The sequence below is a fragment of the Balaenoptera acutorostrata genome, chromosome 6 (assembly GCF_949987535.1).
Source record: "Balaenoptera acutorostrata chromosome 6, mBalAcu1.1, whole genome shotgun sequence".
Lineage (NCBI taxonomy): Eukaryota > Metazoa > Chordata > Mammalia > Artiodactyla > Balaenopteridae > Balaenoptera > Balaenoptera acutorostrata.
Window position 1 is genome coordinate 60,442,960 of NC_080069.1, and position 23,900 is coordinate 60,466,859.

Sequence of the window (23,900 nt, forward strand, 5' to 3'; positions counted from 1 at the left end):
CAACGTGCTGGGCCTAAACTCCACCCACACACCCTGACCCAGGGCCTTACCTCCAAACTCCAGAACTCCACACTCCAGAGGCCCTCCTTTTCACGTTCTGCCTCTCCCCTTTCTAGCAGGTCCTAAGCAGAGGCCCCGCCCCCTGCTTGAATGTCTCCCTGCCTAGGCCCCACCCCTAGGGCCTTTTTTGGCTACGTGGGTCCTGAGCCTAGGCCCTGCCCCACACTCAAACGTCACCCACCCACCTGCCTAGGTCCCACCCCATCCTAAACCACTCCCCTGCCTAAGTTCCACCTCCACCTAAACTCCACCCCCATAGCCAAGGCTTTTTTTCTCTTTTAGATTGGGGCTCTGTTTTACGATGTTGATTCATTGTTGTTGATTCTTTTATATTTTCATTTTTCCTAATAAATCTTTTATTATTCTAATTTTATTTTATTCTTTATATTTTGTTATTGTTCTCATCTTTTGGCTTGTTCCCCGCCCACCTTTTTTTCTTTTTTCTGTTGTGGTTTTATTTTACCTTGTTGCAGGTGTTTCGATTATAGTTTTTTTTTCCTAATATATTTTTTATCATTCTAATTTTATTTTGTTTTTTATTCTTTGATATTGTACTGCTCCTTTTTTTTTTTTTTTTTTTTTACCGTGCCATGAAGCTTGTGGGATATTAGTTCCCAGGCCAGAGGTTGGGCCCGAGCTCCTGTGGTGGGAGCTCCGAGTACAAACCACTGGACTAACAGAGAACCTTACACCCCAGGGAATATCAATCTGAGTGAGGCCTCCTGGAGGACCTCATCTCAGCACCAAGATCAAGCTCTATCTAACTGCCTTCAAACTCCACTGCTGGACGTCTCAGGCCAAACAACCAGTAAGAGAGGAATAGAGCACCACCCATCAAAAAAAAAAAAAAAAAAAGACAAAGAAAGAGACTACATAATGATCAAGGGATCAATCCAAGAAGAAGAAATAACAATTGTAAATATTTATGCACCCAACATAGGAACACTTCAATACATAGGGCAAATGCTAACAGCCGTAGAAGGGGAAATTGACAATAACACAATGATAGTAGGGGACTTTAACCCCCCACTTTCACCAATGGACAGATCATCCAAAATGAAAATAAATAAGGAAACACAAGCTTTAAATGACACATTACACAAGATAGACTTAATTGATATTTATAGGACATTCCATCCCAAAACAACAGAATACACTTTCTTCTCAAGTGCTCATGGAATGTTCTCCAGGATAGACCATATCTTGGGTCACAAATCAAGCCTTGGAAAATTTAAGAAAATTGAAATCCTATCAAGTATCTTTTCTGCCCACAATGCTCTGAGACTAGATATCAATTACAGGAAAAAATCTGTAAATAATACAAATGTGTGGAGGCTAAACAATACACTACTAAATAACCAAGAGACCACTGAAGAATTCAAAGAGGAAATCAAAAAATACCTAGAAACAAATGACAATGAAAACACGAAGAACCAAAACCTATAGGATACAGCAAAAGCAGTTCTAAGAGGGAAGTCTATAGCAAAAAAATCCTACCTCAAGGAACAAGAAACATCTCAAATAAACAACCTAACCTTACACCTAAAGCAAACAGAGGAAGAAGAACAAAAAAAACCCCAAAGTTAGCACAAAGAAAGAAATCATAAAGATCAAATCAGAAATAAATGAAAAAGAAATGAAGGAAACAGTATCAAACATCAACAAAACTAAAAGCTGGTTCTTTGAGAAGATAAACAAAATTGATAAACCACTAGCTAGACTCATCAAGAAAAGAAGGGAGAAGACTCAAATCAATAGAATTAGAAATGAAAAAGGAGAAGTGACAACTGACACTGCAGAAATACAAAGAATCATGAGGGATTACTACAGGCAACTCTATGCCAATAAAATGGACAACCTGGAAGAAATGGACAAATTCTTAGAAAAGCACAACCTTCTGAGACTGAATCAGAAAGAAATAGAAAATATAAACAGACCAGTCACAAGCACTGAATTTGAAACTGATTAAAAATCTTCCAAAAAACAAAAGCCCTGGGCCAGGTGGCTTCACAGGTGAATTCTATCAAACATTTAGAGAAGAGCTGACACCTATCCCTCTCAAACTCTTCTAAAATATAGCAGAGGGAGGAACACTCCTAAACTCATTCTACGAGGCCACCATCACCCTGATACCAAAACCAGACAAAGATGTCACAAAAAAAGAAAACTACAGACCAATATCTCTGATGAACATAGATGCAAAAATCTGCAACAGAATGCTAGCAAGCAGAATCCAACAGCACATTAAAAAGATCGTACACCATGATCAAATGGAGTTTGTCCTAGGAATGCAAGGATTCTTCATTATACACAAATCAATCAATGTGATACACCATATTAACAAATTGAAGGATAAAAGCCATATGATCATCTCAATAAATACAGAAAAAGCTTTTGACAAAATTCAACACCCATTTATGATAAAAACTCTCCAGAAAGTAGTCATAGAGGAAACCTACCTCAACATAATAAAGGCCATATATGACAAACCCACAGCCAACATCGTTCTCAATGGTGAAAAACTGAAACGATTTCCACTCAGATCAGGAACAAGACAAGGTTGCCCACTCTCACCACTGTTATTCAACATAGTTTTGGAAGTTTTAGTCACAGCAATCAGAGAAGAAAAAGAAATAAAAGGAATCCAAATCGGAAAAGAAGAAGTAAAGCTGTCACTGTTTGCAGATGACATGATACTATACATAGAGAATCCTAAAGATGCTACTAGAAAACTACTAGAGCTAACCAGTGAATCTGGTAAAGTAGCAGGATACAAAATTAATGCACAGAAATCTCTTGCATTCCTATACACTAATGATGAAAAATCTGAAAGAGAAATTAAGGACACTCCTATTGACCATTACAACAAAAAGAATGAAATACCTAGGAATAAACCTACCTAAGGAGACAAAAGACCTGTATGCAGAAAACTATCAGACACTGATGAAAGAAATTAAAGATGATACCAACAGATGGAGAGATATACCATGTTCTTGGATTGGAAGAATCAACATTGTGAAAATGACTGTACTACCCAAAGCAATCTACAGGATCACTGTAATCCCTTTCAAACTACCAATGACGTTTTTCACAGAACTAGAATAAAAAAATTCACAATTTGTATGGAAACACAAAAGACACAGAATAGCCAAAGCAATCTTGAGAAAGAAAAACGGAGCTGGAGGAATCAGGCTCCCTGACTTCAGACTGTACTGCAAAGCTACAGTAATCAAGACAGTATGGTACTAGCACATAAACAGAAATATAGATCAATGGAACAGGATAGAAAGCCCAGAGATAAACCCACGCACATATGGTCACCTTATCTATGACAAAGGAGACAAGGATATACAGTGGAGAAAAGCCAGCCTCTTCAATAAGTGGTGCTGGGAAAACTGGACAGCTACATGTAAAAGAATGAAATTAGAACACTCCCTAACACCATACACAAAAATAAACTCAGAATGGATTAAAGACCTAAATGTAAGGCCAGACACTATCAAACTCTTAGAGGAAAACATAGGCAGAACATTCTATGACATAAATCACAGCAAGATCCTGTTTTACCCACCTCCTAGAGAAATGGAAATAAAAACAAAAATAAACAAATGGGACCTAATGAAACTTAAAAGCTTTTGCACAGCAAAGGAAATCATAAAGAAGACGAAAAGACAGCCCTCAGAATGGGAGAAAATATTTGCAAATGAAGCAACTGACAAAGGATTAATCTCCAAAATATACAAGCAGCTCACGCAGCTCAATATCAAAAAAACAAACAACCCAATCCAAAAATGGGCAGAAGACCTAAATAGACATTTCTCCAAAGAAGATATACAGATGGCCAACAAACACATGAAAGAATGCTCAACATCATTAATCATTAGAGAAATGCAGATCAAAACTACAATGAGGTATCATCTCACACTGGTCAGAATGGCCATCATCAAAAAATCTAGAAACAATAAATGATGGAGAGGGTGTGGAGAAAAGGGAACCCTCTTGCACTGTTGTTGGGAATGTAAATTGATACAGCCACTATGGAGAACAGTATGGAGGTTCCTTAAAAAACTAAAAATAGAACTACCATACGACCCAGCCATCCCACTACTGGGCATATACCCTGAGAAAACCATAATTCAAAAAGAGTCATGTACCAAAATGTTCGTTGCAGCTCTATTTACAATAGCCAAGACATGGAAGCAACCTAAGTGTCCATCATTGGATGAATGGATAAAGAAGATGTGGCACATATATACAGTGGAGTACTACTCCACCATAAAAAGAAACGAAATTGAGTTATTTGTAGTGAGGTGGATGGACCTAGAGTCTGTCATACAGAGTGACGTGAGTCAGAAAGAGAAAAACAAATACCTTATGGTAACACATATATATGGAATCTAAGAAAAAAAAAATGTCATGAAGAACCTAGGGGTAAGAGGGGAATAAAGACACAGACCTACTAGCGAATGGACTTGAGGATATGGGGAGGGGGAAGGGTAAGCTGTGACAAAGTGAGAGAGTGGCATGGACATATATACACGACCAAACGTAAAATAGATAGCTAGTGGGAAGCAGCCGCATAGCACAGGGAGATCAGCTCGGTGGTTTGTGACCACCTAGAGGGGTGGGATAGGGAGGGTGGGAGGGAGGGAGACGCAAGAGAGAAGAGATATGGGAACATATGTATATGTATAACTGATTCACTGTTATAAAGCAGAAACTAACACACCACTGTAAAGCAATTATACTCCAATAAATTTTTTTTAACAAAAAAAAAAGAAAGAAAATGTGGCACATATATACAATGGAATATTACTCAGCCATTAAAAGAAATGAAATTGAGTTATTTGTGGTGAAGTGAATGGACCTAGAGTCTGTCATACAGAGTGAAGTAAGTCAGAAAGAAAAAAACAAATACCATATGCTAACACATGTATATGGAATCTAAAAAAAAAAAAAAGGTTCAGATGAACCTAGGGCAGGACAGGAATAAAGATGTAGACGTAGAGAATGGACTTGAGGACATGGGGAGGGGGAAGGGTAAGCTTGGACGAAGTGAGAGAGTAGCACTGACATATACACACTACATAGATAGCTAGTGAGAAACAGCTGCATGGCACAGGGAGATCAGCTCAGTGTTTTGCGGTCACCTGGAGGGGTGGGATAAGGAGGTTGGGAGGGAGACGGAAGAGGAAGGGGATATATGTATGCATATAGCTGATTCACTGTGTTGTACAGCAGAAACTGACACAATATTATAAAGCAATTATACTCCAATAAAGATGTTAAAATAAATTAATTAATTAAGAGAAATACTGTATTCAAAAAGGTGTTTTGTTATTTGAATGTTATGTTTTCTTGTAATGTTCTCTCAGTTACTCAGTTGGTAGTAATTTAGTGCTCTTCTAGGATGAGTAAAGAGAACTTCAGTACTGTAGGATCTAAAGTTTCAGTGGCCCCACTCTTGCCTCCATACATTGGTTATAAAGATCACCAGAGAACAATTGTGTCACCATTATTTTACTTCACTGATTGATTTATTTTATCTTATTTCTACGATTATGAAAACAGTACACGCTCATTGCAGAGAACATGAAAATATATAATGAAGTTTTGAAAAAATTACCTTATTTACCTTCCAAAGAGAATCACTGTTAACATTTCAGTGTTACAGTATTTTCTTTTTTATAATCATAATTTTTAACATAGTTGCAATCATGTTATATATGCAGTTTTGTAGAGTCCTTTTTTTCATTTAGATAATCACCTGAAAATGTTTATTAAAATATTTAGTAAATATTATAAAGTTATTGTAAACATGTTTTACTAATTGAATAATATTTTATGATATAAAATTACATTATTAATTTGCTATTCTCCAAACATTATATACGAGGTCATTCAAAAATTTTCTTTCAAATAGCGGTACAGTTAACTATTTTAAGTATAAATTATATCTTTAGACTGTATTTCATTTCAAGGTAAAGAATTCTTCCACCAATGTTGTAGCCTTTTTTGTGGTTTAATGCTTGGCCAACTTTTCCAGCTGTTTCTGTAAATGTATCCTATGCTTCCATTATATTGAAATTACACTTATTGAATGTACTATGTTTGCTTTTTTGATTAAGCTGTTTCATTTCCTAGATTTTTCTACTTCTCTTCCAGCTCCCTCTCCCTACACGTCCTCTCTCCTCATCTCCCAATTCTCTGCCTTATAAACTACTCATCCTTTAATGCTCAGTACAAAGCCAGCAAGGCCATCTGGAAAGACTTCTCTGACTTTCTCTGGTTTGTGTGCCTTGCCCCATATGCCATCATCAGCCAATATTCTCATCCTCCTTCACCCTCAGCACCTGGTACATAATCAGGCTGAGATAGATGAATTTTCCATTTAATAGGTAAAAAATGGCTTAATAGTAGCAATTTCTTATGGTTCCACTTAATACATACACATATCTGTCATATTCTAACTGAACTGCATTTCTTTCTCTACCATTAGACTGTGTCAGCTCCTGACACATAGTATGTCTTTGGACATTTGACATTCTTTTGAACTGTCTTCTGACGTTTTCAACACGTCTGCCTTTTTCTCTGCTGGGCCACCCAGAACACTAATTTTCATATAACAGGCATTAAGTATATATTTATCAAGTGAATGATGAATAAACAAACTTTATGCCAATTTGTTTTTTATAATTATGAATAGATGAGAGGTGTCTATTTTTTAAAATTTTCCTGAGGTTGAAGGCTGATTGTTTAATTTTAGTTCTCTCAACTTCTCTGTTTTTTAAAAATAAGTCCAGTTATCTCATCCTTTAATCATTTGGTTGCTTAATAATATTATCTCGAGCTTTTCCTTGTCATTTTTTTTAAACAGGTAGAATAATGCCAAACACAATGCTCTGTAGATTTGACCAATGTGTCTTGTGAAAAGAGATGACATCCTTGATCTTTTGTGTCCTAGACTCATCAAAACTCCAAACATAATTGCTTCCCTCTTGGCACTTTCAGAGTGATGCATGAGAATTATCAAAAGCATATCTGCAGAACTTTTCTGTCCCCTGGACAGCAAGCATTCCCACCTCTGTGCTGTTACTTAGTAATCCAAGAGCAGATTGTCCTGTTTACTGGTAAATTATCTAGTCCTGACATTTTCTTCCTTCTTCCTCTCATTGCCTAAGTTGGGGCCATTTTGAATCCCATAGATGTAAGCTCTAAAGAGTAAACAGGAAATGAAAATAAATGCCACTTCTTTTCCAGGTGCTGTTGCTATTTTGCTAACATCTTGGCTATTATATAATGAGGAAAATACTGAAACAAATCACAAAAATGTGGATTATATTTGTATTTCACCTATTCTGCTTCTTCTGTAGTGAATGGTTGTTCATTTAAGGTGGTTAATGCAAATGGGAAGACAATTACCAGAGGGAAAAGGGTGTCTTCTGTTCTCCCTGAGGTTGGTCCTAATACTAATAATAATGAGAGAAGAGTAAAGCCATCACAAGTCAAGCTTCGTGTCTATCCCTTGTTCATTTATGAACTGTCAGACACTTGTTAGCCCTGTTTTGCCCCTCCATATGGTGGTAGATGGCTGGCAGGGATTTCACCAGAGGCAACAGATGAGCAAGCATTTTTGCATTATTTTCATGACTCTATTTAATTTCATAGATAAAATTGAGTTTTACCTTTTAACCATATAAGTTCCTTTCCTTGCCATTTTATGCTTGTAGAGGAAGTGTGAGTGGGTTTCATCTTGGTATTCTATGTTTTCAAAAGTCAGTTTTAAACTCTAGTTGTGTCTTCCAGGTGGTGAGATTGGCCTGGTGCCTTGTTTTGACACCATTACGTTGGTAGTTTTGGACACAGAAGCTGGCCCTTTTGTGAATGGACCTCATCCATCTGTTCCTCTTCGTGAGTCCTTTCCAGTGTATGATCTCAACATCACAGTGTATCCGGTGGACAACCAATCACCTTCAGTTGCAATAGGTGACAATTTTTTCTTTTGAAGTTCTATTATTTCACCTAGTGTCATACCCGTGGTCCAGTGAAATGATGCACTTTACATATAGTCAAAATAGAAAACCACAATACAGAATTACCTCCAATAATTGCCTCAATACAAATTTGTGGAAACCCCCAGATCTATAAAAGATTACAGGGCAAAAGAATTTACTTGTTTAAAAATTTAGATAAATCTGAGGGACCTTCAAGATGGTGGAGGAGTAAGACGTGGAGATCACCTTCCTCCCCACAAATACCTCAGAAATACATCTACATGTGGAACAACTCCTACAGAACACCTACTGAATGCTGGCAGAAGAACTCAGACTTCCCAAAAGATGCCCTCAGGTGACCTACATGCAGAGGCGGGGCCAAATCCAAAGGTGAACTACAGGAGCTGTGTGAACAAAGAAGAGAAAGAGAAATTTCTCCATGCAGCCTCAGGAGCAGTGGATTAAATCTCCATAATCAACTTGATGTACCCTGCATCTGTGGAATACCTGAATACATAACGAATCAACCCAAAATTGAGGCCGTGGACGTTGGGAGCAACTGTAGACTTGGGGTTTGCTTTCTGCATCTAATTTGTTCCTGGTTTTATGTTTATCTTAGTTTAGTATTTAGAGCTTATTATCATTGGTAGATTTGTTTATTGATTTGGTTGCTCTCTCCCTTTTATATATATATGTATATTTTTTTTCCTTTTTCTCTTTTTTTGAGTGTGTATGTGTATGCTCCTTTCTGTCATTTTGTCTCTATAGCTTTGCTTTTACCATTTGTCCTAGGTTCTGTCTGTCCGTTTTGTTTGTTTGTTTGTTTGTTTGTTTTGCATAGTTTTTAGCACTTGTTATCATTGGTGGATTTATTTTTAGATTTGGGTGCTCTCTTCTTTCTTTTTATTACTTTTTTATTTTTTAATAATATTTTTAAATTTTATTATTTCCTTTCTTTCTTTCTTTCTTTTTTTTTTTTTTTGTCCCTTTTCTTCTGAGCTGTGTGGCTGACAGGGTCTTGGTGCTCCGGCCAGGTGTCAGGCCTCAGCCTCTGAAGTGGGAGAGCTGAGTTCAGGACATTGGTCCACCAGAGACCTCCTGGCTCCATGTACTATCAAATGGTGAAAGCTCTCCCAGACATCTCCATCTCAACGCTAAGACCCAGTTCCACTCAACAACCAGCAAGCTACAGTGCTGGACACACCATGCCAAACAAGTACCAAGACAGGAACACAACCCCACCCATTAGCAGAGGGGCTGCCTAAAATCATAATAAGGTCACAGACACCTAAAAACACACCACCGGATGCGGTCCTGCCCACCAGAAAGACAAGATTCACTATCATCTACCAGAACACAGGCACCAGTCCTCTCCACCAGGAAGCCTACACAACCCACTGAACCAACCTTAGCCACTGGGGACAGACACCAAAAGCAACGGGAATAGCGAACCTGCAGCCTGTGAAAAGGAGACCCCAAACAAAGTAAGTAAAAAGAGGAGACAGAGAACACACAGCAGATGAAGGAGCAAGGTAAAAACCCACCAGACCAAACAAATGAAGAGGAAATAGGCAATCTACCTGAAAAAGAATTCAGAATAATGATAGTAAAGATGATCCAAAATCTTGGAAATAGAATGGAGAAAATACAAGAAAAGTTTCACAAGGACCTAGAAGAACTAAAGAGCAAACAAACAATGATGAACAACACAATAAATGAAAGTAAAAATTCTCTGGAAGGAATCAACAGCAGAATAACTGAGGCAGAAGAACAGATACGTGACCTGGAAGATAAAATAGTGGAAATAACTACCGCAGAGCAGAATAAGAAAAAAGAATGAAAAGAATTAAGGACAGTCTCAGAGACCTCTGGGACAACATTAAATGCACAAACACTCGAATTATAGGGGTCCCAGAAGAAGAAGAGAAAAAAAAGGGTCTGAGAAAATAGTTGAAGAGATTATAGTTGAAAACTTCCCTAAGATGGGAAAGGAAATAGTCAAGTTCAGGAAGCACAGAGAGTCCCATACAGGATAAATCCAAGGAGAAACATGTCAAGAGACATATTAATCAAACTATCAAAAATTAAATACAAAGAAAAAAATATTAAAATCAGCAAGGGAAAAGCAACAAATAACATACAATGGAATCCCCATAAGGTTAACAGCTGGTCTTTCAGCAGAAACTCTGCAAGCCAGAAGGGAGTGACAGGACATATTTGAAGTGATGAAAGGGAAAAACCTACAACAAAGATTACTCTACCCAGCAAGGATCTCGTTCAGATTTGACGGAGAAATTAAAACCTTTACAGACAAGCAAAAGCTAAGAGAATTCAGCACCACCAAACCAGCTTTACAACAAATGCTAAAGGAACTTCTCTAGGGAGGAAGCACAAGAGAAGGAAAAGACCTACTATAACAAACCCAAAACAATTAAGAAAATGGTAATAGGAACATACATATCGATAATTACCTTAAATGTAAATGGATTAAATGCTCCAACCGAAAGACGTAGACTGCCTGAATGGATACAAAAACAAGACCCATATAAATGCTGTCTACAAGAGACCCACTTCAGACCTAGGGACACATACAGACTGAAAGTGAGGGGATGGGAAAAGTTATTCTATGCAAATGGAAATCAAAAGAAAGCTGGAGTAGCAATTCTAATATCAGACAAAATGGACTTTAAAATAAAGACTATTACAAGAGACAAAGAAGGACACTACATAATGATCAAGGGATCAATCCAAGAAGAAGGTTATATGGAATCTAAAAAAATAAAAGAAAAAAAGTTCTGAAGAACCTAGGGGCAGAACAGCAATAAAGACGCAGACATAGAGAATGGACTTGAGGACACGGGGAGGGGGAAGGGTAAGCTGGGACGAAGTGAGAGAGTGGCATGGACATATATACACTACCAAATGTAAAATAGATAGCTAGTGGGAAGCAGCTGCATAGCACAGGGAGATCAGCTCAGTGCTTTGTGACCACCTAGAGAGTTGCGATAGGGAGGGTGGGAGGGAGACACAAGAGGGAGGAGATATGGGGATATATGTATATGTATAGCTGATTCACTTTGTTATACCACAGAAACTAACACACCATTGTAAAACAATTATACTCCAATAAAGATGTTAAAAAAATTTAGATAAATCCGTGTGCAGAGAGAATGCAAGTGTGTGTGTGTGTATATGTGTGTGTGTGTGTGTGTGTGTGTGTGTGTGTCTGTGTGTGTGGGCATGCTTGGGAATGAAGACAACATTGCAGTCCTCAGATATTCTGGTTTTATTTCACGTGGGAAAATATCATTTGCCTGCTAGAGAGCCAGTAATTAATTTTATCCATAATAATTTCTATTAGAATTGAATGAGTGTATTAGCGAGACCATTTATATATACTTAACCTTATTTGCTTTTTAGAAAGTCATCTCTTCATAGGCATTGTGTATATGTTCTGTGTCTCAAAAAAAATGCAAACATATGTATGAATGTTATTGTAATTTGCAAAGTATCTCCTAAGCAATGTTCTGGGGAGGAAGCATTATCCCTGCAGAATAATTAAGCACCAAGGCATGAAAAAATGTTCGTTATGAGCAATTCATAATAGTTCTCAGGCAATTAACGCTCTGACAAACAGAGGTAACAACTGATCTTGAAGAGTACATAAACCACATTTAGTGACTTATCATTAAAACAGTTTGGCAATTCTTAGTTTCATTTGTCACTTCTGTAGACACAAGGGAAATCAGAGTTCCTTGAGAGTGACTAAAGGGCTGTACTGAAGCATTTAGTATTTCTGCTCTCTTTCCATTATTGTCTGGCATGCTTATACAAGAAAAAAATATAATTCCGTTAAGTCAAATTAAATTCCCCCCATTACCCCTGAATATATTCACTGTTAGGAGAATTATGCCAAAGGAAACGAACTTCTCCCATGGAAGTATATTTGCATGTAGGAGGCTTCTGTGAATTGGAATTTCAATCACTCCCTTTTGTTCTCACTATTCTGATTAGAGGATTTCATGCTAAGTCATAATTGTGTTATTATTTGTATGCAGGTACCGTGTTCTTTGTAGATGAGGGTTTCTCAGCAGCCCTTACTATTAACCATTTGTCTGCCACTGACCCCGACACTGCAGCAGATGATTTGGAATTTGTTTTGGTTTCTCCTCCCCAGTTCGGCTACCTTGAAAACACACTACCTTCTGCAGGTTTTGAAAAAAGCAATATGGGCATCAGCATAGGTAAGTCATGGCTTTGTGTCCAGCAATAATTAGCCTATGTTTGTGACTGATTGGTTAGATCATGTTTAATAACTGGGTTAGGACTTCAGAAATGTTCAAAGTACTGTATACACTGAAGGAATTATTATTATTACCGATACTTTTGAATATTATTGTTTTTCATTCTTATTTTTCATTTAAAATTTCCCCATGTATGGGAGTTTACTTCAAAATAAGTGGAAATTTCACTTATGAAAAATATAAGAATAAATATTGAAGAAATAATGTTTTTAAAGGCCCTCATAGCAACACAGAATACTGTGATAGAATAAATCTGGTGGAGCTCACTGGTCTCATTCTCACAGATTTTTTAACACTTTTAAAAGATATGGGCAGAAAAGATTAGGAAACATACCATGGAAATGTTGAAGGTAATGACATTAATTTTGAAACCAAAATGCCTCTCAGATACTGAAATATCTCTGGTATTTCAGGCAAAAAGAAAACAACCAAAACAAAAACAGACACCAAACACGCATTTGTCCAAAGGCAACACTTTAGAGTTATTCTCTAAGCACCTTTTGGGGTACATCTATCTTAAATATGAGAGACTCTGGGTTTAAGATTAATTGCATTAATAGAGTGACTGAATGGATAGAAAAAAAAAAAGCCCCAACTACATACTGGCTACAAGAAACTCACTTCAGCTTCAAGGACATACATAGGCTTAAAATGAAGGGAAGGAAAAAGATATTCCATGCAAGTGGAAACCAAAAGAGAGGAAGGGTAGATATACTTATAATAGACAAAAGAGACTTTAAGTCAAAACTGTAACAAGATACAAAGAAGGTCATTATATAATGATAAAGTCTTAATTCATCAAGAGGATATAATAGCTGTAAATGTATATGCACACAACATTGGAGCACCTAAATATATTAAGCAAATACTAATAGATTTGAAGAGGATAATACACAACAATACAATAATAGTAGGGACCTCAGTACCCCAATTTCAACAATGGATAGATCATCCAGATGGAAAATCAGTAAGGAAACATTAGACTTGAACTATATGTTAGACCAGATGAACTTAACAGACACATATGTACATTCCATCCAACAAAAGCAGAATAAACATTCTTCTCAAGTGCACATGAAACATTCTCCAGGATAGATCATGTGATGAGTCAACAAACAAGTCTTAGCAATTTAAAAAGATTGAAATTGTACCAAGTATCTTTTTTGACTGCAATGGTATGAAATTAAAATCAATAACAGGAGGTAACTAGAAAATTCACAAGTATGTGAAAATTAAACAACACACTTCTGAACAACCAATTGGTCAAAGATTAAATTTAAAAAAGAAATTAAAAAATCTTAAATAAAAATGGAAACACAACACACTAAAATATATGGGATGCAGCAAAAGCAGTGCTAAGAGGAAAGTTTTATAGTGATAAATGCTGCATTAAAAAAGTAAATCAACTAGAACTAGAAAAACAAAAACAAACTAAGCCCAGGTTTAGCAGAAAGAAGGTGATAACAAAGACCAGAGCAGAAACAGAGAACAGAAAAATAGAAGAGATTAATGAAACTGAGTTGATTTTTTTAAAAGATAAATGAAATTGGCAAACTTTTAGCTAGACTTAACAAGAAGAAAAGAGAACTCAAATAAAATCTGAAATGAAGGAGGAAACATTACAACTAATACAGAAATACAGAGGATCATAAGAGACTACTCTGAACAATTATACACCAACAAATTGGACAACAAAGGAACATAAAACTTACCAAGTCTGAATCATGAAGAAATTAAAAATCTGAACAGACCAATAATCAGTAAATAGATTTAGTCAGTAATCCAAAACCTCCCAAGTAAGAAAAGCCCAAGATCAGATGCCTTCACAGGTGATTTCTACCAAACATTTAAAGAAGAATTAACACTCATTTTTCTCAAACTCTTCCAAAACAAAGGAAGAGGAGGGAACGCTACGAAACTCATTTTACAAGGCTAGCATTACCCTGATACCAAAGATAGATAGAGATACTACAAGAAAAGAAAACTACAGATCAATATCTTTGATGAATATAGATGCAAAAATTCTCCACAAAACATTAACAAACTGAATTCAACAGCACATTAAAAGGATCACACACCACGATCAAGTGGGATTTATATCTGTGATGCAAGGGTAGTTCAACATATGCAAATCAATAAATGTGATACACCACATTGATAGAATGAAAGACAAAAATCCTATGATCATCTCTATAGGTGCAGAAACAAACATTTGACATATTTCTACATCCTTTTAAGATTAAAAACTCTCAACAAATTGTGTATAGAAGGAACATACCTCAACATAATAGTCTGTATATGAAGAACCCACAGCTGGCATCATAGTCAACAGTGAAAGGTTTAAAATTTTCCCTCTAAGATAAGGAACAAGACAGAGGTGCCCACCCTCATCATGCCTATTCAGTATAGTACTGAAAGTCATAGCCAGAGCAATTAAGCAAGAAAAAGAAATAAAGGGTGCCCAAATCAGAAAGGAAGAAGTAAAATATTTCTGTTTGCTGATGATATGATATAGAGAAATTCCTAAAGACTTCACCAAAAACTGTTAGAACTAATCAACAAATTCAATAAAGTTTCAGGGTACAAGATCAACATACAAACATCAGTTGTATTCCTATACATGAACAATAAGCTATCTGAAAAAGAAATAGAGAAAACAATCTCATTTATAATAGCATCAAAAACAATAAAATATTTAGGAATAATTTTAACCAAGGAAGTGAAAGATTTATATGCCAAGAACCATAAGACATAGAATTGATGTCTTGATGAAAGACACTGAAGAAGACACAAATGGAAAGACATCCCATGTTCATGGATTGAAAGAGTTAATATTGTTAAAATGTCCATACCGCCCAAAGCTATTTATAGATTCAGTGCAATCCCTATCAAAATCCCAATGGGATTTTTTACAGAAATAGAACAAACAATCCTAAAATTTGTATGGAACCACAAAAGACCTCAGATAGCCAAAGCCATCTTGAGAAAGAAGAACAAAGCTGGAGGCATCACACCTCCTGGTTTCAAGCTATTATTACAAGCTATCATAATCAAAGCAGTATGGTATTAGCATAAAAACAAACACATAGATCAATAGAACAGAATAGAGAGCCCAGAAATAAACCAGTGCATATATGGTCAATTAATTTTGAATGAAGGAGCCAAGTATATACAATGGGCAAAGCACAGTCTCTTCCAGAAGTGGTGTCAGGAAAAATGGACAGCCACAAGCAAAAGGATAAAACTGGACTACTATCTTACAACACAACAAAAATTAGCTCAAAATGGATTAAAGACTTGAACATAAGACATGAAACCATAAAACTCCTAGAAGACAACATAGGCAGTAAGCTCCTTGACATGGGTCTTGATGATGATTTTTTGAATTTGACACCAAAAGCAATGGCAGAAAAGCAAAAATCAACAAGTGGGACTACATTAAACTAAAATGCTTCTGCACAGGAAGAGAAACAATCAACAAAATGAAAAAGTTACCTATAGAAAGGGAGAAAATATTTGCAAACCATATATCTGGTAGGAGATTAATATCTAATATATATAAATTACTCATACAACTCAGTACAAAAAGCCCAAACAATCTGATTGAAAAATGGGCAGAGGACTTGAGTAAACATTTTTCTGGAGAAGATGTACAAATGGTGGAACAGGTACATGAAAAGGTGTTCATAATCACTAATCATCAGGGAAATGCCAGTTAAAACCACAAGGATAATATCATCTCCCACCTGTTAGAATGGCTATTATCAAAATGGTAAGAGATAACAAGTGCTGGCGAGGATGTGGAGAAAAGGGAACCCTGGTGCACTGTTAGTTGGGAATGTAAATTGGTACAATCACTATGGAAGTTCCTCAAAAAATTAAAAATAGAACTTCCGTATGATCCAGCACTTCCACTTCTGGGTATATATCCAAAGAAAATGAAAACAGGATATCAAAGACATATCTGTACTCCCATCTTCATTACAGCATTATTCATAATAGCTAACATATGGAAACAATCTAAATGTCCATTGATGGATGAATGGACAAAGAAAATGTGGTATATATATATATACACACACATACATACATTAGGATATTATTCAGCCATGAAAAACAAAGACATGCTGCCATTTGCAACAACATGGATTGACCTCTGAGAGCATTATTGTAAGTGAAATTCATCAGACAGATAAAGACCAATACTGTACGGTCTCACTTATATGTGGAATCTAAAAATATTGAACTCATAGAAACAGAGAGTAGAATAGTGGTTGCCAGGTGCTGAGGGTAAGGGTGAGGAGATGCAGGAGATGCTGGTTGAAGGCTACAAACTTTCAGTTATAAAATGAATAAATTCTGGGTATCTAAGGTATAGCATGATGACTATAATTAACAATACTTATTATACAATTGAAAGTTGCTTTGAGAGTAGAGCTTTGATGTTCTCATCATATCAACAACAGCAAAATAGTAATTATATGAGGTGAATGATATGTTAATTAACCTTATTGTGATAAACACTTTGTGGTATAGAATGTTTCAAATCAACACGTCATACACCTTAAACTCACACAATGATATGTGCATTGTATCTCAATAAAGTCGGAAGAAAGAAAGATTAATTGCATTAAAGTTTATGCAGTTTCTCCTGTGACTCATATACAACACAGAGCATTTTTATCTTTTGATTTAAGGCAATGTCAGAATACCAAAATAACAGGTCAGTTAATTCCACTCATTTCTACCAATTGATATGTAGTCAAGTAGGCAGATGATTGATGGACTCTTGTTTTGCCTTTATATGAAAGAGATGGTTCCTTTCTTGTTCAAGCCTGACAAGAACTGCTCACACAGGAACGCTGGTTTTAATCAAGGGAAGGAAAGTCTCTCTGACATTCATTTCAAGTATATAAAGAATGGTCATGAAGTCCCTATAATCCTAGTTAGCAGTTATTGCCCTTCTGTTCTCCATGAAAATTTTAATTGTTCCTTATAATTTATGGATATCTGTTTTTATGTTGATGGTTATAGTGATTATAGCAACCCCTGAAGCTGATTGTTAGGTCAACTGCTATGACCTCTTATTTCCTCTGCTGAGAAATAGGCTATCGGATTAAGGATTAAGGACCAGTAACTTGGAAAAAAAGTTTTTCTTATTTATGTGCTCCATCTTGGTGTGCTCTAGCTTCGTTTCAGTGGAAAGACGTGAAGGCTTTACACATTAACTATGTGCAGTCCAGGCATCTGAGGATGGAACCAACAGCCGACCGGTTCATGGTGTATGTCACTGATGGGAAACGACGCTCCTTGGAGATACCATTTTACATTATAATCAACCCCACAAATGATGAAGCTCCTGATTTTATAGTGCGGAATATTACTGTAAGAAAGATATCAGAATTTTCAATTTCTCTTTTATCATTTTCTAATTTTTATTTTCACCTAGCCCATTTACATTAGTCTATGTGCACTTAACACTTTAAGTTGATGAGAAGTAGAGAAGGCAGTAACCTGTTATGTAATGCAATCACTTGAAAAGTATTTTTCTAATAATAGTGATGTTGGTAATGATAATAATAATTGCTAACACATAACAATTGCATGGTTACAATTATAGTTGCATATATATAGAATGTAGTACTTACTAGGTTGTAGGTACTATTCCAAACCCTTTACATGTATTCATATTGAATCCTCGCAATACGCTTTTAGAGTGATGGCATTATTATTGCCATTTAATAACTGCAAAAAATGAGGCTTAAGAGGTTAAGTTAGTGGCCCAAGATCACAGAGCTTGGAAGTAAGTAGCAAGTAGGGGATGTGCACCCAGGTGCTCTGATTCCACAGAGTGCCCTCTTAACCAGTGCTGTAATAGCAAGGACTCTTAATTCATGAATCACAGGCATCTTGTTTTATACAGCTATTTATAAAGATATATGAAATGAAAAACTACAATTTGGACCATTATTTTTATGCACTTTAAAAATGTTTTTATATTATATAATAATATTTGTTAGTTTTATTTAAAAATTCAGACATATAGTTAAAGTGGTCCAGCATATCACTGCTGAGACAACAACTGTTGTCTTAAAAAATAATAATAAATATCTATGGTTAAATAAGTTAGAATGTTGAGAAACATACACAGTGAAATATGAAATTCTCCCTCTTCAACAGCCCCTACCCATAGTCACTCCCCATCAGTTGAGGTTTTAGTAATTAATTTCCACAGAAATAAGTTGTGCACATGCCAGTGATATGTGTGTGTGTATATGATTTTTCTGTATGTTTTTACCTACAAATCAGGGATCATACTATACCCTACTCTCTAATTTTAAAAAAAACAAAACCTTAATTATGTATATTGTAAATATTTTCATATCAGCATATAATCCTTTTTAAACAATTCTAATGTTTATATAGTTATTTAAAACAGACATGTACATAGCATATCCTGATTAAATGAATGAGCACAGGCTTTGGAGTAAGAGGGACTTGGTATAGCTGTTTACTAGTTGTAGGGTCCTGGGTAAGTTATTTCTCTCTGTGTTTTCTGTTTGCTCATCTGCAAAACGTGTATCAAATCTTCCTTTAGGGTAGCCGTGACAATCATGATGGTCAGGCACATAGAAAACCCTTAATAAATAGGTGTCATTCATATTAGTCTTGTTATGTTTGTCATCTTTTTTCAGACATTGACCAAAGCACATATTATCTATTTTGAAACCATTATCTTGCCTTATTTTGCACTAAAAATCATCAAACTCTAAATGCAAAAGTCTTTATTTGATTTTAATTTTCTACTGAATCTTAATGGTATATGAAAGCCACCTCAGGATGAGACTTAAGAGCCAGCTCCTGCTTTTCCTCTTCTGTTGGCACATGGATTTCTCCAGAGAGCACTTCAGTAATTATGAGAGAGAGAAGAGAATTACAGATGATTCCTTCTATACCTACCTCTATTGTCTTGTATCTATCTAGGATTGGGGTTTCTGAAATAATTAGGCCACTGGGAATTTGTCTCTTGCTCTTCTCTGAAAGTAATCATGCTTTTTTTTTTTTTTTCCTGTGCATTCCTTAGAGAAGCTGTTGAAGAGTAACAAATATGGAGCCCCAGGTGTTATTGGTAGAGCTGGCTTTAAGCTTCAAGTGATTTTTTAAAATAGTCATATTTATTTTGCCTTCTTGTGAAAAAGTGTATTTATTTTGTGGCTACCTGGGCTTCCATCAAGTTGTGCTGCAACTTGCAAAGAAAAAAATTGAGGTTTTAGTTTAAATTATTATGATCCATTTCAAAGCTGTCTACTAGTGAGTTTCTGCATTTTATGTCTCTTGATCTAAACCTATTATTTATAATCTCAATAAACAATTGAATGTGCAAAAAAGAATCCCACATTTTTTCAATAAAATTTCCCAGTCATCTTGTGAAGGAATTTACCATTTTGTAAATAAGAAAGGTTGCCATACAGTGAGTCCAGGAGCCCCAAGCTTTATAAAGACAGATAATTAGAACATCTTTTTAGGTTGCTTTATGAAAGTTTTTGGAGAAAAAGGCAAGTTATCATCAAAGATGATTCCCTAATCCTATCATTGTGTATTAAATTATGATGCCATCTCAGTTTTTAATAAGAAAACCAGCAAAATTTTAGCCCAAATATCAGGTATTATGATTCTTTTTTATGCACGTTCAAGGAAGAGTGGTTGCAGGAAGGCTCTCTTCAAAGTCCTTAAGAGAGGCTGAAGGGAAAGGCCATTTTCACAAATCTAAACCATATGTCTTCTTCAAAGCTAAAATGTCCACTCAGCCACGAAGACATTCCTGGGCTCCTCCACTCTTTTGCACTTCTTGTTTATCCATATTTAGTAACACTAGATATTTTCTTCCTTGTGTTATAGTTATTGATGGACAGGCCATCACATTCTCATCTGACTTTGATTCTTTAGAGTATTCGTATTCCCACAGCATCCAGTGAGCTGCAAATGCCCAGTAAGCACATGTTAAACTTATACACTCATATTATTTAGATCTTGCTATATTTCACAATAGGAAACAGAAATACTTCTTTGTTCCCTTGCTATGAGAAAAAGAAAATAAAGATGACTAAGCACCACGTCAATGGTACTAATGGTACTGATGGTTTTAAATAACTAGATCCTACATGAAATGAAAAACATTCAGTTCTCTTTATGCTTAAAGGATTATGAAACCTGAAGTGGGGTGCAGGGTCGTTCAGGAAAATTAGAGGTGTGAAGACTGGGAAGAGATGAGGGACCCAGAATTAAAATATATTCTATCGTGCATCCAGAAGCATCCTCTCAACTGTTGTTGATTGTAATTGAAATATAGAAGATTTTACTACAATGACAAAAATTAAAAACACCTAATACCCCCAGTGTGCATAGCAGATATTTGTGCCATTTCTAAAACAGAAACATAAGAATTATGAAAGCAACAAGGTCCAGGAGATTAAAATAACAGGTTAGGATCTGAAGGCAGGGTCTATACCTGGTTTTACAACTGAACTCTGTGACTTCCGGAAAGCAAGCATCCTTTTGGTTGCTTTTTCCCCCAACCTTTGAATTATGAAATATATATATGAGATTATATGTATCTCTCCTTTAGTCCTTCATGGAAATAAAGTGCTTTGAAATCTTCAAAAGAAAAATGTGAGAAAGATTAATAGACTTGTTCTTGTCTTCGAAGGTCATGTTGAACCAACAATTTCTTTTTAAGACTCATTATACACAAATCTCATGGAAAATTTGCATGGATATCTTAAAATTATATAGGATATGTTACAATTATTTTTTGAGCAGTTTACCAAAAGAAAGACAGGTTTTATTTAGCATGCAGCTGACTTTCTTGTTTTTGTTTAGGTGTGTGAGGGTCAGATGAGAGAGCTGGATTCTTCCATCATTAATGCTGTTGACCAGGACATTCCCAAGGACCCCTTGCTGTTCAGCGTCACTCACAAACCACGTCATGGCCTCCTCATCAACGGGGTGTTTAGCAAAGACTTTCCTCAGTATAAGCAATCACCCAACCTTGGCCAGAAGCATGAACTTGTTTACAACTTTTCCATGGAACTTCTCAAGAATGGTATGTCACGCTTCATTTCAATTTGTTTGTTGTTGTTGATTTAATAATTTAACCCAGAAAAGATAATAATAAATCACAGAAAGAGGAAGTGAAGAAATGGCATTCACCTACATTCATTATCCCTCAAGGGTTTTCTCTGGGCTCTGGATTAATGCAGGGCATGAAGCCCCAGATAGAGATAGTGGGTAATTTAAAAGGAAATAATATGTTTTCCTTCACTTTTAGAGCATCAACAAAAATGGTATTTGTGATTTTTGGTAGTTTACCCCAAGCTTTTAATGTCATAATAAGAAAAATTTCTTTTTAAAACTATTGAGATCGTGGAACTAAATTGAAGAGATTTGTCTGCCAAAACATCCACATTTGAAACAAATATAGAACAAATGTAATAACTCATTATTCTCTGAGGAGATAATTTGCCCTTTAAGGAAATGACACATTGGAATAGCAGCCTGAATTATTTTTTCATTACTCATTCTGAAAAATTGATCTTATCCCATTTAATATATATATATATAAATGCTTTTAAATATTTGAGAAAAGTGTGTTGGCTCTAGAATCACTGCCTACTCGCATTCTCCTTCCTGCCCTGCCTTCCCGTATTCTGTTTACCCTGCCTGAGGGGTCCTCCCCTCTCCTTCCCCTGGCCACCCAATACCAGCCTTCAGAACCAGTTCACTATCGACCTCCCTGTGGAGCCCACCTGCACACTCCAAACTCTTCCTTCTCTGTGTTTGATTTATCTAGCACTTGTTCCACATTTTTTTCTACTGTCTTTTAATTTTTCCTTTCCCCAACTAGAGCTCTCTGCCCCAAAGTTTATTTTGCAATAGTTGCACAATATCATATCATGTTTGAATTGAAAAAGCTAATTAACATACTTCTCAGTTTTATCAATTGCAAAGAAAGAAATTCCAGAGCTTAAATGATGGTATTACCAAATGAATAACCCTGTGTTGCAAAAACTACAATATATTGTTACAATATTTCTTTCAAGTTTAAGGCCAAGGAAAAAGAAATAATAAATCAAATTTTACACTCAGGAAAGTCAGTTTTTTGGGACTTCCCTGGTGGCGCAGTAGTTAAGAATCTGCCTGCCAATGCAGGGGACATGGGTTCAATTCCTGGTCTGGGAAGATCCCACATGCCACGGAGCAACTAAGTCTGTGTGCCACAGCTACTGAGTCTGCTCTCTAGAGCCCGCGAGCCACAACTACTGAGCCTACGTGCCACAACTACTGAAGCCTGCGTGCCTAGAGCCTGTGCTCTGCAACAAGAGAAGCCACTGCAATGAGAAGCCCATGCACTGCAACGAAGAGTAGCCCCTGCTTGCCGCAACTAGAGAAAGCCCGCGTGCAGCAATGAAGACACAATGCAGCCAAAAATAAATAAAATAAAATAAATAAATTTTTTAAAAGTCAGTTTTTAAAAAATAACATTCATTGTTTATTATTAGGTTAAATAAGTATTGTATGCATATTGTGTGAAGTTTGCACTACACGATCATTCTGAAGAAAAAAATTTTAATTTTCATCTAAATTAATACTTTGGTGACATTCTCAGAGATTAGATTTTCACCTCTATTTTATTTTTGGTTCATTTATGGCTATGTTAAAGAAAAAAAACTTTAGTATATTCTCACCTCTGCCCCCACCAAACATACAGAACTTTAAAACTACCATATTATGTAATCTGTTTTTTTCTTGTCAGTTATTGTAAGCATCTTTTTACCTTTTAAATATTGAGAACATGGTTTGTGATAATTACAGTGTTTCATTATATGGACATACTGCACTGTAATTTTGTACAACTATCTCCTATTTTAAAATATGCAGATAACTTCAAATTTTGATATTATAAGTTACATATCAATAAACATATTTTACATATATTTATGTAACATAAATCTTGGTGCCCGTCTCTTAATATTTCTTTTGAATAAATTTTTATAATGAGGTCAGTTGGTACAGAAAGGTCAGCATTTATAATACTTTTTGGGAAAAAGAATGCCATTGCTACCATGTGCCTGGGCATGCCTTTTGTCCTAATCAATAATGGATATTATTTTTAAAAATCTTTGCAAACTTGGCGGTCAATTAATAGTCTCTCATTGTTATCTTGATTTGAAGTTCTTAGATTATGAGTGAGATTGAACATATTTTCATGTTTATTGACCAGATATGTATGTTTCATCTCTTGTGAATTGCCTGATAATGTCCATTGCCCATTTTTCCATCAATTCATATTGATTAATAAGGGATTGGTAAATACTGATACTTTGTATTTTTGTCACATTACAATAAGTTTTCCCATGTTTTATTTGCCTTTAATTCATGTTTTTAAATACAGAAGTCAAAATTGTAGGTAGTAAAATTTATTGTTATTTTTCTTTATGCATTTTTCTTTTGTTTTTTTTTTTTTTTAATTTTATTTATTTAT

The 23,900-nt window shown here is 35.7% G+C and overlaps 1 protein-coding gene across 7 annotated transcripts in view; it reads left to right on the forward strand.

Annotated features, from left to right (window-relative positions):
* FREM1 (FRAS1 related extracellular matrix 1) overlaps positions 1-23,900 on the forward strand; it is a 226,594-nt gene that overhangs the window by 118,470 nt on the left and 84,224 nt on the right. For all 7 annotated transcript variants that reach the window (XR_009008576.1, XM_057548002.1, XM_007176771.2 and 4 more), the window contains 4 exons: positions 7,867-8,046; positions 12,113-12,298; positions 17,547-17,743; positions 21,239-21,461. Coding sequence is in view for 6 of the 7 variants with exons in the window: in XM_057548002.1 (XP_057403985.1) it covers positions 7,867-8,046; positions 12,113-12,298; positions 17,547-17,743; positions 21,239-21,461 (786 nt within the window). In the remaining variant the exon portion in view is untranslated. The remainder of the gene's footprint in view (positions 1-7,866; positions 8,047-12,112; positions 12,299-17,546; positions 17,744-21,238; positions 21,462-23,900) is intronic.